The sequence below is a fragment of the Canis lupus genome, chromosome 15 (assembly GCF_011100685.1).
Source record: "Canis lupus familiaris isolate Mischka breed German Shepherd chromosome 15, alternate assembly UU_Cfam_GSD_1.0, whole genome shotgun sequence".
NCBI lineage: Eukaryota > Metazoa > Chordata > Mammalia > Carnivora > Canidae > Canis > Canis lupus.
The window spans coordinates 54,861,803-54,878,473 of record NC_049236.1 but is presented as its reverse complement, the minus strand read 5'-3'; the positions used below and the strand labels follow the sequence as shown (position 1 = coordinate 54,878,473).

General features: G+C 33.8%; 1 protein-coding gene across 3 annotated transcripts in view; it reads right to left on the bottom strand.

Annotated features, from left to right (window-relative positions):
- The window catches only part of GLRB (glycine receptor beta), a 92,032-nt gene that overhangs the window by 26,221 nt on the left and 49,140 nt on the right, over positions 1-16,671 (bottom strand). For all 3 annotated transcript variants that reach the window (XM_038559091.1, XM_038559093.1, XM_038559092.1), the window contains 3 exons: positions 6,715-6,944; positions 6,529-6,611; positions 4,786-4,926 (listed from right to left, as the gene is read on the bottom strand). In XM_038559091.1, coding sequence (XP_038415019.1) covers positions 4,786-4,926; positions 6,529-6,611; positions 6,715-6,944 — 454 coding nt within the window. The remainder of the gene's footprint in view (positions 1-4,785; positions 4,927-6,528; positions 6,612-6,714; positions 6,945-16,671) is intronic.

Sequence of the window (16,671 nt, the reverse complement as noted above, 5' to 3'; positions counted from 1 at the left end):
CATGCATATTTAAACCTTAAAAAATTAAGCATATTGGAAGTAAATCTTAGCAAGCTTAAGAAATAAGTGTTTTCAATCTATATCTATAAAAGAGTATAAAGGGCAAATATCTGACATTCCTCTCAATTCTCTCCGTTCCTCCATTCCGGCACCTCAAACTTGCTTTAGGAGGGAAAGGACTTCATTTTCAGAAGCTGAGACAAATGCAGAAATCGCCTTCCAAAATAATTCTAGAGATGCCATGACACCAACTAGCCTCCCTAATTAATCACAAATTATGGGCAGCCTCACAATGGCTTTTGCTGACTTGGGAAACAAAAGAAGTGACAAAATAATCTTCTAGCATTGGTATAGAAGAGACGCTGCTAGATGTTTGAGACATTTAAAAAAAATGTGTCAGGCCTTTCAGTTAGCAACTTCAATATAATATATAATGCCTAAAGTGCTTAATTTTGATAGAAATGTCATTTACCATTCAAAAAAGCAAAGTTACATGAAAATAACAGAAAGTTAAAATATCTCCATTTGTGTTCAGCTTAAATGTCATTATTTTAAAATGCTGAAATAAATGAATGAATAAGTGAAATAATTATGGGGAAAGGACAATATTACTTTTTGCTATTTTATATTTTAAAGGTAATATCTAATTTTCCTAGTTAGGAAGAATATACACCCTTCCAGCACCAGAATGATCTTTGAATTCACTCAACAATGGTACCTCTGGTGGTATTGGCACACAAGAGGGTTTTAAAAAATATTAAATAAAATAATAGCTATTCACATCCTCATATAAAATAACTTAGATCAGAAACCTAATCTTTTCCCAGTGTGAATTATAATCACTGCCACTTCTGAAAGATCGTAAGATATGAGGGCTAATATGTAACACAAATAAAGAGCTGACTGGAAATGAAGTGACTTCTAATTATGTCAAATGTTTCCAAATTATATCAGAAAAAAAACAAACAAAAAATGACAATGCAGCATGCTTGTCTTTTTTAAAAATTTAATTTCATTAAAACTAGGCAATTTAATTAAGTTGTGGATAGGTTTTAAAAAGATACAAGAGGTCAAACAGTGAAAATCCCCTCCCTTTTCTCTTCCTACCACTCATCTCAACTTCCTGCCTGGACAAACAAAAACGTATGTTTCTAACTAGCAATCATGTGCAAAAATTCCAAAATATAATCTTTTCTGAGTCCAATGTTCTGCAATTAAGAGGCTCATACTATTTCCTAAAAGTGGTTCTGAAGTACCTGGCTTTGCAACAATATCGCTGACTCAAGTTCATGTCATGTTTACTGGTGCCTGTGACAGAGAGAACAGCATGTATGTGCTCACTGCATATTTTTAGGTGACTTAAATTATCATAAATATTACAACAACATACGATAGAGTTGCTTGCTCTGAAATGAATTTTTGCATTCCATCCCACCATGTATAATGACAGCCTACGTACCAGGAGCCCTGTACTCTGAGGCCAGTTGCCACCCCCTCCTTTTATGAAGGCACCCACTAGGGGAGCTTCCCAGGACTGGGATGAATTTGGCAATAAAATACATGGTATTATAGTGATTTGCTCCATAAACTTTTATGAGAAACATTTCTTGATCTTTTTTGATCTTTTCCTAGTACTGTTACATTTATGAGAGGCAGGTGGGCAGCTAATTGATATAAATGTTCATTGGCAAATTCAATTTACTTTCTATTTCCTGTGAGGTTTTATTTCATTATTATTCACTTAGGCTTGCAATTTAAGTATTTTTGTATACTTGTTTTCCTATATATCTCTCCCCACCTTTGTAAAATCTATAATTATTTAAAAACTGCAATTTTTAATAAAGTTAAAGCCAAATCATTATTTCTGATAATTTCTGTACAAGTTAAAGAAAATATTGTCCATCATTTTATAAATGTTGCTGTCTATATCTTTTTCAGTTACTAAGCATTCATATATTTAAAAGGTTCTATATTTCTAAATACATTTCTAAATATTATCCAAGGATTAAAATATGTTTTACGTATTCATATGATGGCTCATGGAAACACAGATAAAGCATGCTTACTAAAACACAGTAAATGACCATTATTATTATTATGTAAGACATAGTTCTTTTATTATTTTTTATAGCTAATGAGAGATGAGTGACTTATTTATAACTCAAAAAATACACAGAAACTTTACTTCTTATAATCTTGAGTAATCTCTCAGATACTCTAACATAGCACATCTTGTCTTCTCAGAAATAAAATGAATTGTGTATTTCGTTTGCGTGTGTATCACATTACAATATAGATCTATAAAAGGGCAGGGATGTCTCCTTTATTCCTTGCTCTATGGCAAATGGAGACATCCAGATACAAGGTTTAACGATGAAAAAATAAACATCCCCAGAATTTTCAATGCTATCTTGTAATTTTATGCTATTTCATAAAATCAGAAATAAAATGGCTAGTTTTGCTTTCATTTTTACACGAAGTTTAAAACTTCAATGGGGTCATTTCAAATTTCTCGAAACAATTTAGAGACTATTCATTTTGGAATGTTAAGCATATAATCTAGATGTGGATAACTATTTGCAAAGTTTAACAGACTCACTACAGACAGTATAGCAACGTCAGGCTCACTATTCCAGTGCATCACTTAGGTCCCTTGGGTAAGTGTCTTTGCTTTATCATCCCAACATGTAAAGTAGGGAAAATATAAGTACTGAATTCATAGGACTGTTGTGAGGATTAAAATATAGAATTCCTGCAGAGCTCTTAAAATAATGCCTGACATACAGCAAGAATTCCAAAAGCCATCTACTAAATATGTGCTTCTATGCAAGAATTCCAAAAAGATTTTTCTTGGCTTTCCAGCTTAATTTTTTCATTACTAGGTGACCTGTAAAAGTTTATAAACACTGTTCCATTTCTTCAATTTGAGTGAGTACATAGAAAAAGAGTACTTTGTGCTTAGTGCAGAGGCTGACACTGATTCGCCTCTAACATTCAGTAAGTCCCTTGGTCACCTGGCTCCTCAGCGTTTTGTGTCTTACAAAAAGGAAATGGCTCAGAAATGTCCGTAAGATCACTTCCATATCGAAAAGTGTATGTATCTATGACTTCTTGAGTTCTTTGATGGCCAAATTTTTAAGATCTCTCAGGTTTTCCTTTTAAAAACCCTTATAAATTATTTTAGCACTGTATGTGCTTATTATCTCTCTTGTTCTAATGTAAGATCTATGAGAGAAGGAATTTTTTCTATGTAAATGCTATATAATCCATTAAGTTATACGTGAAGGTCAGCGACAACAGGTGTTTAAACTAACTTTATCCCCAAGGTACCTAAGTGCTGTATTTTATTGTAGCACTGTAAATATGCAAACGTTCACTCTGCCTTTTTTATTTATTTATTTTCATTTTTTAAAGATTTTATTTATTTATTCGTGAAACACACACACACACACAGAGAGAGAGAGAAAGGGCGGGGGGCAGGCTCCATGCAGGGAGCCCGACATGGGACTCGATCCTGGGTCTCCAGGATCACACCCTGGGCTAAAGGCAGTGCTAAATCGCTGAGCCACCCGGTCTACCCAACTCTGCCTTTTTAAATACTATATTTTACCTTTGATGATGTTATGATGGCATTATAAGCTCAAATATCTGATCTTCCTGAATTCTATACAATTACAATATACTTTTATTTTTGTAAGCCAACATAAATGTTGCAATAATTTTAAAGCTAAATCATATCTATTTTTCTTTTATTAAAGATTTCTTTATGTATTCCAGAGAGAGGGTGGGCCCAGAAGAGCACCCTAGGGGTAGGGCAGAGAGTCTCAAGCAGACTCCCTGCTGAGGGCAGAGCCCTACACTGGCTTGATCTCACAACCCTAGCCAAAATCAAGTATCAGGCGCTTAACCACCTGAGCCACACAGGCACTCCTAATTGTATCTATTTCTTAGCATCTTTATCATATCTTTGTTTACTTTCTCACAGAAAATTAGAATCGTGTAATTTACAAGTTGAAATGACTATTAGTTTGAATGTAATGAGCAAAATGCAATCAGCCTTTTATGTATATTACTAAGGGAAAAACATTACATTTAATATATAAAACCCTCAATAACTATAACTATCAGTTGTGACTCAAATGTTGCATATGAATCATATTGAAGTATTGATTAGTATTATATTTTCATTTCTGCAAAGCTTGAGATAATGTAATGAGTGAGGTTAATTTGTTGTGCTTTCACAGTTAGTCGTTCCATAACCTAGGCCAACAATACTATACAGGGAATATTTACTGATGCCCAGTTATTCCCCTCGCTTCCTGCTTCCTGCTCAGCATAAAGATCAATGCTTTGTAAAACTAAGAATATGCGTCAACCAACATCTAAAACCTGCCTAAAAGACAAGAGACAAGTGTATACGGATACACTGATCAAATCCATAATACTTGGCCCCAAACTGAATCTTGTCAGAAGCAGAGTTTCTTGGCAACACCTAAGGAAACCATAGCCTGGGAGAGTTCATATTACTAAAATAAAAATTGAAAATCTCTTGTCTAGAATTACATAAAGAAAGACAAAACTATGTAGTAATAAACATTTTTAAGAACTTTAGTAAATGTAATTTTACATTAAGATTTAAATATCTGAACGCAAAGATAAACTATTTATAAATATTGAACTAATTTTTAACTACTTTTCTCCTAACTTGTTCCTAGAATATATTAAAATTAAAAATGAATCTTTGAAATAGGACTAGTTTTGTTAAATTTGAAGAATATTACTTACCAGTGCCTTTATAGTATTTTGTACAGTTACCATATTCGATATCTTCCTTTTTAATATCAAACTGAGGCAAGGCAATTTTTTCTAACTGAACAGGATCCCCTGACTGCCAGATAAATCGTAAATCATCAGTTGTGTAGCCAACTATAAACAAAAAAAAATAAAAATAAAAATATTAGTTTGAAATATAATTATTAGTATTTAATATGTTAATAATCAAATTACTAAACATAGAAATGGTAAGATAACAGGCCATTCTTCTATGAAATCTTTGTAAAAAATGTAAAGAGATAAAATTATGGCTATCAAGGAAGACATCAGCATAAATTTACAGATAATTGGCTTAAAGAAAGAACAAGCTAAAACAATTAGCATATTGCAAATAGTTACAATTTCACCATGTCACATATAGTAGCACATTTTGCTGTCATATTTCTGAACTGTTGTCAATAAAAAATAATAAATAAATCATACTAGCTTTCAGAATATATTCAGAGTATATTCACTCACAAGTATACAATATGCTACCTGGAAATTAAGAAAAAAATAAAAAAAAAACAACTTAAGCATGAAATCACTTTTATTTTTGAAGAAATAACTACAAACTTCTCTAAAGGAGGTGCACTGCCACAGGAGAGCAGTAAAACAGTCCCTCAAGTGGACATTAATACTAAATGCTGAAGCACACGTTTTGGGTTTAGGTAATATGGCTACAATGCAGGGATCCTATAGGGTTTTATAGCATGTAGTGGCCTACTATTCAACTCTAAAGTACATGGATTTTTCAAAGCAGTACTCCAGTGCATCTGGCAATAGATTTGAATATAAATACTCAGTTGGAATTTTTTACACAAATACATATTGACACATGGCAATAAATACATACAACACATGCACAAAAATATACATATATACATATAAACATCTGCAAAATCTCATTTTATACTTAGCAGTAGAGATTGCTCAAATTTAGCCTCTAGCTTCAGTACATTTTTCTCTTTAAAAAAACAACAGATAACCACAAAGTCACTTTAAAGCCTGTTACCTAGCAAGTATATATAAGATATTTGACAAGGCTACTATTTTTTACTTTTTTGCTGAAACAGGTCATAGTCTATAGGTATTCAGGCTAAGGATTCCTTATATTAGTGTTAGTTTTACAAGTTTTATGTCCTACCTTTTTTTTCAAAAGAGAAGCATCACAACAAAGTCATTGATATATTTATCAATTAAAGATAAACCATTTTAATGATCATTTCAATTAATATACCTCATACCTTAATAAGGTGTATCTTTCATAAACTGAAAAATATATGAAACACAAAGATTCTAACTCTGCAAAAAAATATTTTTTTAGACATCCACAGCAAATGGCTACTTGCTAGGATTTAGGGACTGTTTTTCAATGTTTTCATATTTTCTGTTCTGAACATGTGGCTTTAACAGCAGAAGAGGTATTAAGATATTGTTCTCTCCCTTACCTGACTTCTATTACCAACTCAAATGAAGATGGCAATTTGGGTAAGTTAGAAGAGTATACCTACACAAGCTGAAAGTAAATGTTTACCTTAGTAACTATTACAGCAAAAGAATAACTATATCATGTTCCTAAATAAATTGCTCTAATGGCTATTTGTAACCAAAAGCATTAGTTTTACCATTGTTATCTAAGATATTAGTAGAATGTACTGCCTAGAGATTTTAAGCATTTTTATTGCTAGTCAACTTAGGGTCTTATTTACATACAGCTTTCCAGCTGCATCTTGCAACGTTGTGTATCCATGGGAAACAAGGTCAAGTCCAAAGGGCACGAAAGAGTAATAGATAACCTGAAAGAAGAAACAGAGGTCTTAGAAGCCTCTTAATCTGTTTCACTGTGATATACTGACTTAAAATATATACATATATGTGTACAAAAATATTAAAAAGTACCTCATGCTGACAAGAACATCTCCATCACGAAAAATAAAGAGAAGGATATTTTCCTGGGTCACATCATGAAAATTGGCACTTTTTTCATTTGCAAAAAATAAGTCCGGTTTCCACAGACATTTGTACATTGTGGGATCCACCGTCAATGCATCTGAGCCCCGAAAATCACTAGGGAGCTTCAGCCTGGGATCATTCCATTTCTGTCTCAAGAAGATGTTAACTCTATAGTCCTGAAAAAAAAAAAATTGTGTGCCTGTGTGTGTTTACTGCTACTTGAAAGAATATATTCAGCACCAGAATAAAAAAGAGTTTCAGTGATAAGCAGCACAAATATTTTTAGTCTTCGGATATCAACCAGTATCAAAACGTCTTGGTCACTAAATATAAAGAGCTCCATGGGCAGTATAAAAAGACCCTTGTGTCTATTTAATCACTCTCCACAGAAATTTCCATAGCACTTGCTAGCACCAACAATTGCTTCACCAAATATTGCTTTACTAATAATTGCTTCACCTTTCTACAAATGCCAATTATGCCAGTTGGTTAAGTGATGTTATTGTAAAAACGTGAGACTGTTAAATATTGTCATTATCATTCCTCAAAAAAGTAGAATAAACTTTCATTAAAAATATTTAAGAAACCAATGGAAAATATATATTTCTACTTGCCTTTTTACCAAATAGCAAACTATAAAAAATGATATGTACATATGTATCAAACATATACAATGTATATATATAACACATATGTATATATGTAAGAGGGAAAAAGCAAAACTATCCTTGACTTCGCATACATGTACATGATTGTAGTGAGAATCTGAGTTGGACAAATGAGACATCAAAATTTGTGTTAGGTTTATTTAACTATAGTAGAAAAATATTTTGAAATCTAAATAGATGGCTATTTTACTTCTGTTTTTCATCTATCCCCCAAAATTTTCATTTTAAAACTTTGTAAAAATTGAATTATGTCAAGACATAGATTTTTAAGAATATGTGAACCTAGAAACATGTTTAATAGCTTAACACATTTTATATCTGCAAGTGAAATGGGGTTCTGGCACAAATCAGGATGTTAGGATATACAAATTTAGCATGAGCATCATGCTCTGGTCTTTATATTTTAATTTTATATTCTATACTCAGAACATGCATAAAAGTGTTCAAGGCAAACATTGTTTTGGGCTTCAGCTTCCTTCTTTTTAATCATTCAAAAAGTACCGACTATTGATAACCTTTCCACAGGATCAAAATGAATTAAATCATAAACTTCAAATCAAAATCCAAATAAATAAGTAGGAACAGGTTATAGATCATCTTTTAGAAAGAAATAAGAACAAACAGATCTATTAAACATAAATGCACATGCTTTATATATGTATAACATAAAATAAAGCATAATAAAGGATCAGTAATTGTCTAAAAGAGCTTCGACAATTTACTTTCTCATATGATTTTCAGACTCTGTATAATAATTGTAGAGAGGTAAGGTATACTGAAGTACAGAGAGAGAAATAAGATTTAAACTACCTATATCTCATAGCTACTCTAAACTTAGAGTTTATGAAAACTTCAACATATATAATACACATTGATTGAATTTTAAAAATCATGGGTGGCTCAGCAGTTGACTGTCTGCCTTCAGCTCAGGATGTGATCCTGGAGTCCCAGGATTGAGTCCCACTTCGGCTCCTGCATGGAGCCCTTATGTCTCTGCTTCTCTCTGTGTCTATCATGAATAAATAAATAAAATCTTTAAAAAAATCATGGGCAGATGGTACTGGAGCACCAAAATCAAATATATTAAGGATTATATAAACTGACATTGAACATATCTACACCACTGATTTAAAAAAAAAAAAAAAGATAACATTTTTCTAATCTAATCCCCTTAAGGAGGGAATAAAGGAGGCCCAGAACTCTGAAAAATAAAGAGCTGCATTGTACAACTATATGAACTGTTTGTCAAAACAAAGATCTAACTGAAAATTCATAATGGGACTTAATTGCTTCACATCTGACAGTTATTGTGATAAGAACTAACTCAAGCACATTCAAGACAAAGGCTCATCCACATCACATAGTGAGGCTTCCAGAAGACCTCATGTTGCTTCCAGATGCAAGTTTTTATCCATTCCAGGTAAACATGCAGGCCCTCCCTTTAAAAGCAATACATAATAGGTTCAATTATTATTTTTTTAAAGGAGTTATTTACTTGAGAGAGAGAGAGCATGCCTAAGCAGAGGAGTGCAGGGAGAGGAAGAGAGAATCTTCAGCTGACTCCCCGCTGAGAGCAAAGCCCAATGCGGGGCTCCATCCTGAGATCCCATGACCCTGAGATCATGCCCTGAACTTGAATCAAGCCTTGGCCACTTAACCCACTGAGCCACCCAGGTGCCACTAGGTTTAATTATTTTCTGATAAAATACCAATTATGCCACCTTAGCTAAAGCACATGGTTGACATACACTTGACATTACTTTGAGCACTTAACAGTATCCAACTTCAAATCCTTTGCTAAAAAGCATCCTTGAAATGATCTGCTAAAATTATCGGTATTCTAAAATTACATACACTAAAAAGATTTTATTAGCTTCTCTATGTACTGTGTCTTATGAAAAGGTAAATCACCAAAAGGTGCATCTTTAAACTACCATATTTAAAACCTGCACTCATGATGTCATGATAAAATACAGGTCCTTAACCTAACCAGACGAAATTGCCTATGTATCTTTTATAAACATGTTATTAAAGCCGTGACTCCTTATTTTGGCCAATGACCACTATATGAAAATAATGCAAGATAAATTCTTCTTTTATTTAATTTTTCATTTGTTTATAGATATATTACCATAATATCATTATATAGGCATTTAGTATATGCTAGGCATATGTAGCCTAAAAGCTTTGCAAAACTAAATCTATTCCTTAGAGTTCATACTAAAAATACTCTCCTGATTCTCTTATATGCTCCCTATGGCAGGAAAGCAAGACTAAAGAATCTCATCGTGTTTTTCTTTTTGCCTGGCAGCTGGGAGACTGAAGGCTAAATTCTATAGCCAATTGAGTTAATAATCTGTCTCTTATATCATCGTATGACTATCATTCATTGCAGGGCTCTTGAATATTTAGTCCTATTTCAATTATTTCTTTGCATTTTTTGGTTATTATGACACACTTCAAATCCTTGCCAGAAATAGAGACAGATGAAAAAGTAAAGTAACAGTTGAGGGATTGTCATATACTTGAGAGTCTGTCAGCATGGTTTGGAGGCCACTTCCAGGAAGCTGTGTCAATGTGGCTTTTAGAATCAAGACATTTCATTTGCATGTAACACTAGGTTTTCTTATTTTAATAGAATGTTAGATGTATGTTTAGAGATACAGATAATAAGACCTATTGGTATTCCTTATGTAGATTGAAACAATTACATTTTGGAATGTATGCCAGTTGGCATCTTAGTAATTAATTTCCAATGACATTATACTGATAGTTTATAATAACACTCAAAATACCTGACAGGAAGTAAAGCAAAGCTAAGACTTAACCTCAGCATACTTTTCATAATTAAAAAGAAGCCACCTTATAATGTTTGGGGTAGAACTTCGGAAATTACCCTGCATTAATATTGAATTCTACCTAAAATCTCCACACATACATACATTCTTTTGGGAGCTCTATTCTATGTTCCACCATTCAATCTCCAGAATGGTGTGGGTAACTCCTCTAAAGTTATATAGCAAAATTATTTTTCTTTAAAAATTATTTGTAAGATTATTTATTTATTTATTTATGAGAGAGAGAGAGAGAGATAGAGAGAAAGGCAGAGACACAGGCAGAGGGAGAAGCAGGCTCCATGCAGGGAGCCCGATGCGGGACTTGATCCCAGGACCCTGAGATCATGACCTGAGCCAAAGGCAGATGCTCAAATGCTGAGCCACCCAGGCGCCCCTCTTTTAAAATTTATATAGCAATTTGGATAGTGTTTCTCCATGTGAAGTTCATTCTTCTAAATCCTTCTTGAGGTCTAATCAATGTTTCCATCAATCTAAGAATATCTTTATATCATTGATATCCTTATATCAGTTATTAAGTTCAAAGCACTTGAGCAGCCAAAAGTTGATTAATGCCCAAAAAAGCTCTCTACATAGTATCAAAGGCTTTGACCAAGCAAAACCTATCTGTGGGAAAAATTACAAAATTACAAATGATATAAGAATGCTTTAATGCCACCCCTTTCTTATTCTGTATATCACCATAAATAATTTTTACAGTTGTATTAATCAAATTATAGTCTACTATAATGGAATCAACATGGGTTTGGAACTATAAAGTTCCTGACTCAAGTTTTAGCTCTGAATCTTACAGCTCTTACCCTGAGCAAGTTTCTTAACTCTCTGAGCTCAGTTTCTTAATATAAAAAAAACAGAAATATTAATTCCTAATGTGATAATTCAATAAAATACTTAGCATAAAATTAATATAGTACCTGCTATATAAATTAGTTTCCTTTCCATTAAACATCCTTGAGAAATCTAGCTACAGAATATATCATATACCACATACTCCCTTCCATGCTCTGGGTACTAAGTATACAACTGTGAGTGCTCCCAGACTTTAAGGAAATAATTGTGGTTATATTGACAATCAGTCAAATATAAAACAATTTGAAAAAGACTATGAAAAATGAAAATAGATTGCAATGGGGCATCCAGTCTCAGGATAAGTTAAAAGTAACCAAGAGAATTGACACCTACACTGATACCTGAAGATGGGGCAATTAGACAAATTGGGTCTGAATTATGTCCTATTATGTTCTCTAAGGTAAGTCAATTAACCCCCCTGACCTTCAAATTCATCAATAAGATGAATCTTCAATCATTCACAAGAATCAAATGAAAGACTGTACCTAAGGCATGAAACCTGGAATAAAGAGAATACTCAAATGTGAACTAATTTGTTATATGTATCATTAACATTATTATCATTATATTATTAGCACCAGTTGAAAGGGCTAACAATTACTATTGACAGCATTCTTTTTCTACTGTTATCAAGATGCCACCTATAAGTTTCAATTGGTTACTGAACATCAGAACTAACTTTAATTCTATTAATTCTTTTTTTTTTTAAATTCTATTTATCTTGAAAAGCATTTAAAAAGTATTTTTTGTGTACCAGATGCAAAGACTATGGCTATATACACTGGCTATATACAGATGAATACAATGCAGTACTAGAAGGCAAAGTGATTTCTGATTATTAATATTAATTATTAATATCTGATCTAATATTATTCAGATTTCACTTAAGATACGTCAACTAACACTGGTGAGTTTGTTTTATGGACTAACAAAATAAAATATTCCCTAGTTATTATGTTACGGACTAAATTCAATGATTACAAAATAATCTCAGTTAACCATCTGTTTTACTGTGCTAGGCTAATCATTCATTTCTTCCTTCATTTGTTTATTTAGTAAACAGTAATTCACTAAGGATTTTCTATGTTCAAAGGTCTGAGCTACCAGTCTGAGAGGGATAAAAATTTTATCAGGAAGTGATAATTAAACAAGTAAGGGAATAACTGGTAAGGATTCTAGGGGTGATAGCACTTGCTGAGAGAATAAATGATCACTTCAGACAGTGGCCAGGGAAGGCTGCAGACAGTGAGTCAGTGGAGGTTCTCTGAGGGCGGGCAAAATTCTGACAGATGGTGATGTCTGGGAAGGGCAGGACTAGAGTAGGAGGCAAAAGTCACTGTTTCTTAAGTGTTTTATTAGCAATACAAAAGAACCACTGAATATCAAGAGACTTAAAATGGGAGAAATAATCAAGATCATCAGTAGGAGGAGGCCAGAGCAAGAGCCAGAGGTTTTGGAGTGGTCAGGGGAAAGATTATCAGTTAAAGTCAAGACCAAGAAGTAATATACAAAGAACTCTTAAAATGTAACAATAAGAAAACAACCCCATTAAAAAATGGGCCAAAGATCTTAACAGATACCTTACCAATGAACATATACTGATAGCAAATAAGCCTATGTGAAGATGTTCCACTTTACAGGTCACTAGGGAGATGTAAATTAATGGGATGTCAGTACACTACTGTGAGAAAGGGCCAAACCCAGCACACTGACAACATCAAATGCAAATGAGGATGTGGAGCAATAGGAATTCTCAACTGCCAATGGTGGGAATGAAAATATGAAAATGGCACATCTACTTTGGAAGACAGTTTGGAAGTTTCTTACAAAACTAAATACATTTTTACTATACCACATTCCTTGATATTTATACCCAAAGGGGCTGAAAACTTACACCCACACAAAAACCTGCCCATCTATGTTTAAAGCAGCTTTATTCATAATTGCCAAAACTTGGACCATCATGATGTCCTTCAGTAAGTGAACAGATAAACCAGACAACAGAATATTATTCAGCAAGAAAAAAAGAAATGAGCTATCAAGCCATAAAAAACCATGCAGGAACCTTAAATACATGCCAGTAAGTAAAAGAAGCCAATCTGAAGAGACTATATGCTGCATGATTCCAATTATATGACATTCTGGAAAAGGCAAAACCTGGATACAGAAAATAAATCAATCGATCAATTAATCAGTGGTTGCTAGGGGTTATAGGGGAGGGAGAGAGGAACACGTATGTAGAACATAGAGGATTTTTAGGGTAGTGGAATTCTTCCGTATGAAATTATAATGGCAGATACATATGTTCCAAAATTTGTCAAAACCCATGAAATCAACAACACAAAGAGCAAACCCTAGTGTAATCTACAGAATTTAGGTGATGGTGTATTATTGCAGGTTCACTGATTGCAGCAGATGTATCCTTTTGGTGCAGCCTCCAATAGCTGGGGAAGCTGTGGGCAGGGGGAGGCACAGGATATGAAAACTCTCTATTTTCTGATTTTGCTGTGAAGCTAAAACTGCTCTAAAAAAGAAAGTCTACATTTAAAAGTAAATGAATGTACTTGGTACATAAATACATTTCAAAGATGTCTATTCTATACATCTATGTAATAGTCCAAAAACAAAAGAACAAACAAAACTCCCTTAGTAATAATCTAAAATCCACTACGGAAGAACAGATTCGTAAAATAGGTTGTTTTCATATAAGGTAGAATGATATTTAACATTAAAAGTATGAATATGGTTTGTATGAAACAATCTGATAGTTCTCTCAAAAACAGTGATATTGCAAGTTTCCTTTAAGCAACAAATCTTTTTTTTTTTAAAGTGTTATTTTTTTTTTAAATTTTTATTTATTTATGATAGTCACAGAGAGAGAGAGAGAGAGGCAGAGACATAGGCAGAGGGAGAAGCAGGCTCCATGCACCGGGAGCCTGATGTGGGATTCGATCCCGGGTCTCCAGGATCGCGCCCTGGGCCAAAGGCAGGCGCCAAACCGCTGCGCTACCCAGGGATCCCTTAAGCAACAAATCTCACGAAAAACTCTATAGCAAAGTTTGCTGTGAAGAACCATAAACATGAAGATACATTCTGACTCACTAGAAAAGAAAAACAAGAAAAAACAAGATTCTATTTTTCCCCCTTTGCCCATAGAATTGGAAATGATGATTAGTAATCATATTTATCACTGGTGAGGCATGGATACCTGACATATTCATACACCACCAGTAGCAAAATAAATTTATAAACTTTCCTGGAGGGTTACTTGGCAATATGCATCAAAATTTAAAGGAAAATAAACAAATTTCAACAAAGTAATAAATCCCAAGAAGGATATATATGAAGAAGAAGTTATAGGGGGAAAAAGAGTGACTGCAAAACAAAGTATAAACAAATGAAAGGGAATAAACACAAAGATAAGAATAATCAAAATTTGGAAATAAGGAAAAAAGATGATCACTTGCCCTTTCAATATCATGCTGAAACACTGTATAACAAGCCCACCTAAGGGCTTTATGATTCTTGAGGAAAGGGGAACTTTGTCTGACTTGCCATTTTCTATTAGTTAGAAATAACTAAAAGCAGATAATGTACAGAAGATTCATAAATTGCAAATGATTTTTTCATGGTACGGATGCAAATATTCTATGTCAGGTAGAAAAGAGATCTCCAAAGATTATGCCTTTATTGCCCTGTGAGGCATTAACAAGCCTGTATCTAATTTAGCAATCTAATTTCAGCATTCATTCTTTCACTTCAGGCTCCTGAATTTTTCACTGAAGCATCTTTACTATCCCGCTGGATCCCTCAGTAATGAGTTAAATAAATCACTAACATGTCCTCACTTCCTCTCTGTGTGTACTTTTTAAACTTTTAAATAATTATACTTTGTCCTCAAAAAGTTAACAGAAATACCATATGATCCCGCAATTCACTCCTAGGTATAAAAGAACTGAAAGCAGAGACTCTTGCACATCCATGTTCATTGCGGTATTATTCACCATAGTCAAAAGGTGGAAACAGCCCAAGTGTCCATCAAGAGATGAAAGGATAAAAGAAATGGGGTACAAGGGCATGCCTTGGAGATATTGTGGGTTCAGTTCTAAGACCACTGCAATAAAGTGAATATTGCCAAAAAGCAAATAACATGAATTGTTTGGTTTTCTAGTGCATGTAGAAATTATATTTACACTGTACTATAGTCTATTAAGAATGTGATAGCACTATGTCTGAAGAATGTACATATCTTAGTTTAAGCATATTTCATTATTAAAAAATACTAATCATCACCTGATCTTTCAGTGAGTCATAATATCTTTTTGCTGGTGGATGGTATCTGGCCTCAATATTGATGGCTGCTGACTGACCGGGGTGGTGGCTGCTGAAGGTCAAGGCTGTGGCAATGTCTTACAAGAAGACAACAATGAAGCTTGCCACACCTGCGGATTCTTTCCTTCAACCTCGTGAACCAACCTTTGTCAGCTTTATACTTTTCTTCTTCAGCTTCCTCACCTTCCTCAGCCTTCACAGAATTGAAGAGAGTTAGAGCCTTGCTCTGGATTAGGCTTTGGCTTAAGGGAATGTTGAGGCTGGTTTGACCCAATAAGGCTGCTTTGCTTTCCTAGCAGTCATGTATTTACTGGAGTAGCATTCTTAATTTTCTTCAAGAACTTCTCCTTTCATCCACAACATGGCTAAATGGTGCAAGAGACCTAGCTTTTGGCCTAGCTTAGCTTTTGACATGCCTTCCTCACTAAGCTTAATCATTTCTAGCTTTTCATTTGAAGTGAGAAGTATGTGATTCTTCCTTTTACTTAAACAATTAGAAGCCATTATATGGTTATTAATTGGCCTAACTTCAGTATTGTGTATCTCAGGGAAGGGGGCCAAGGACAGGGAGATAGAAAATGGCTGGTTAGTCAGAACACACACAACATTTATCAGCTAAGTTTGCCACCTTATATGAGCATGGTTCCTGCTGCCCCAAAACTATTATGAGACTAATGTCAGAGCTCACAGATCATCATAAAAAATATAATGTTAATAATAAAATTTGAAATATTCTGTGAATTACCAAATGTGACAGAGACAGCAAGCAAGCACATGCCATTGGAAAAATGGCACCAAAAGATTTGCTCATTGCAGGTTGCCACAAATCTTCAATTTATAAAAAACAATAGTATCTACAAAGCACAATAAAACAAGGTATGCCCCTATACATATACACACTAAGGAATATTATTTGCCCATAAAAAGGAATGAAGCTCTGATACACATATGACATAAATGAATCTTGAAAACAGAACCAAAACCAAAACAAAAAGAAGATGATGATGACTAGTGGAGAGTTTGGCCAAAAGTATTAGAGTAGGAATTAAAGGCAAAAAAAATAACCCTGGGAAGGATAGGCATTCAAAGGGCAGGCTAGAAGACTGAGGAAAAAAGAAAACCCTGAGAATGTGATTTCACCAAATCAAATTGGCCAAAGCTTTGAGAAGGTAAATAGCAGCTGGGTGTCATATAGGGGT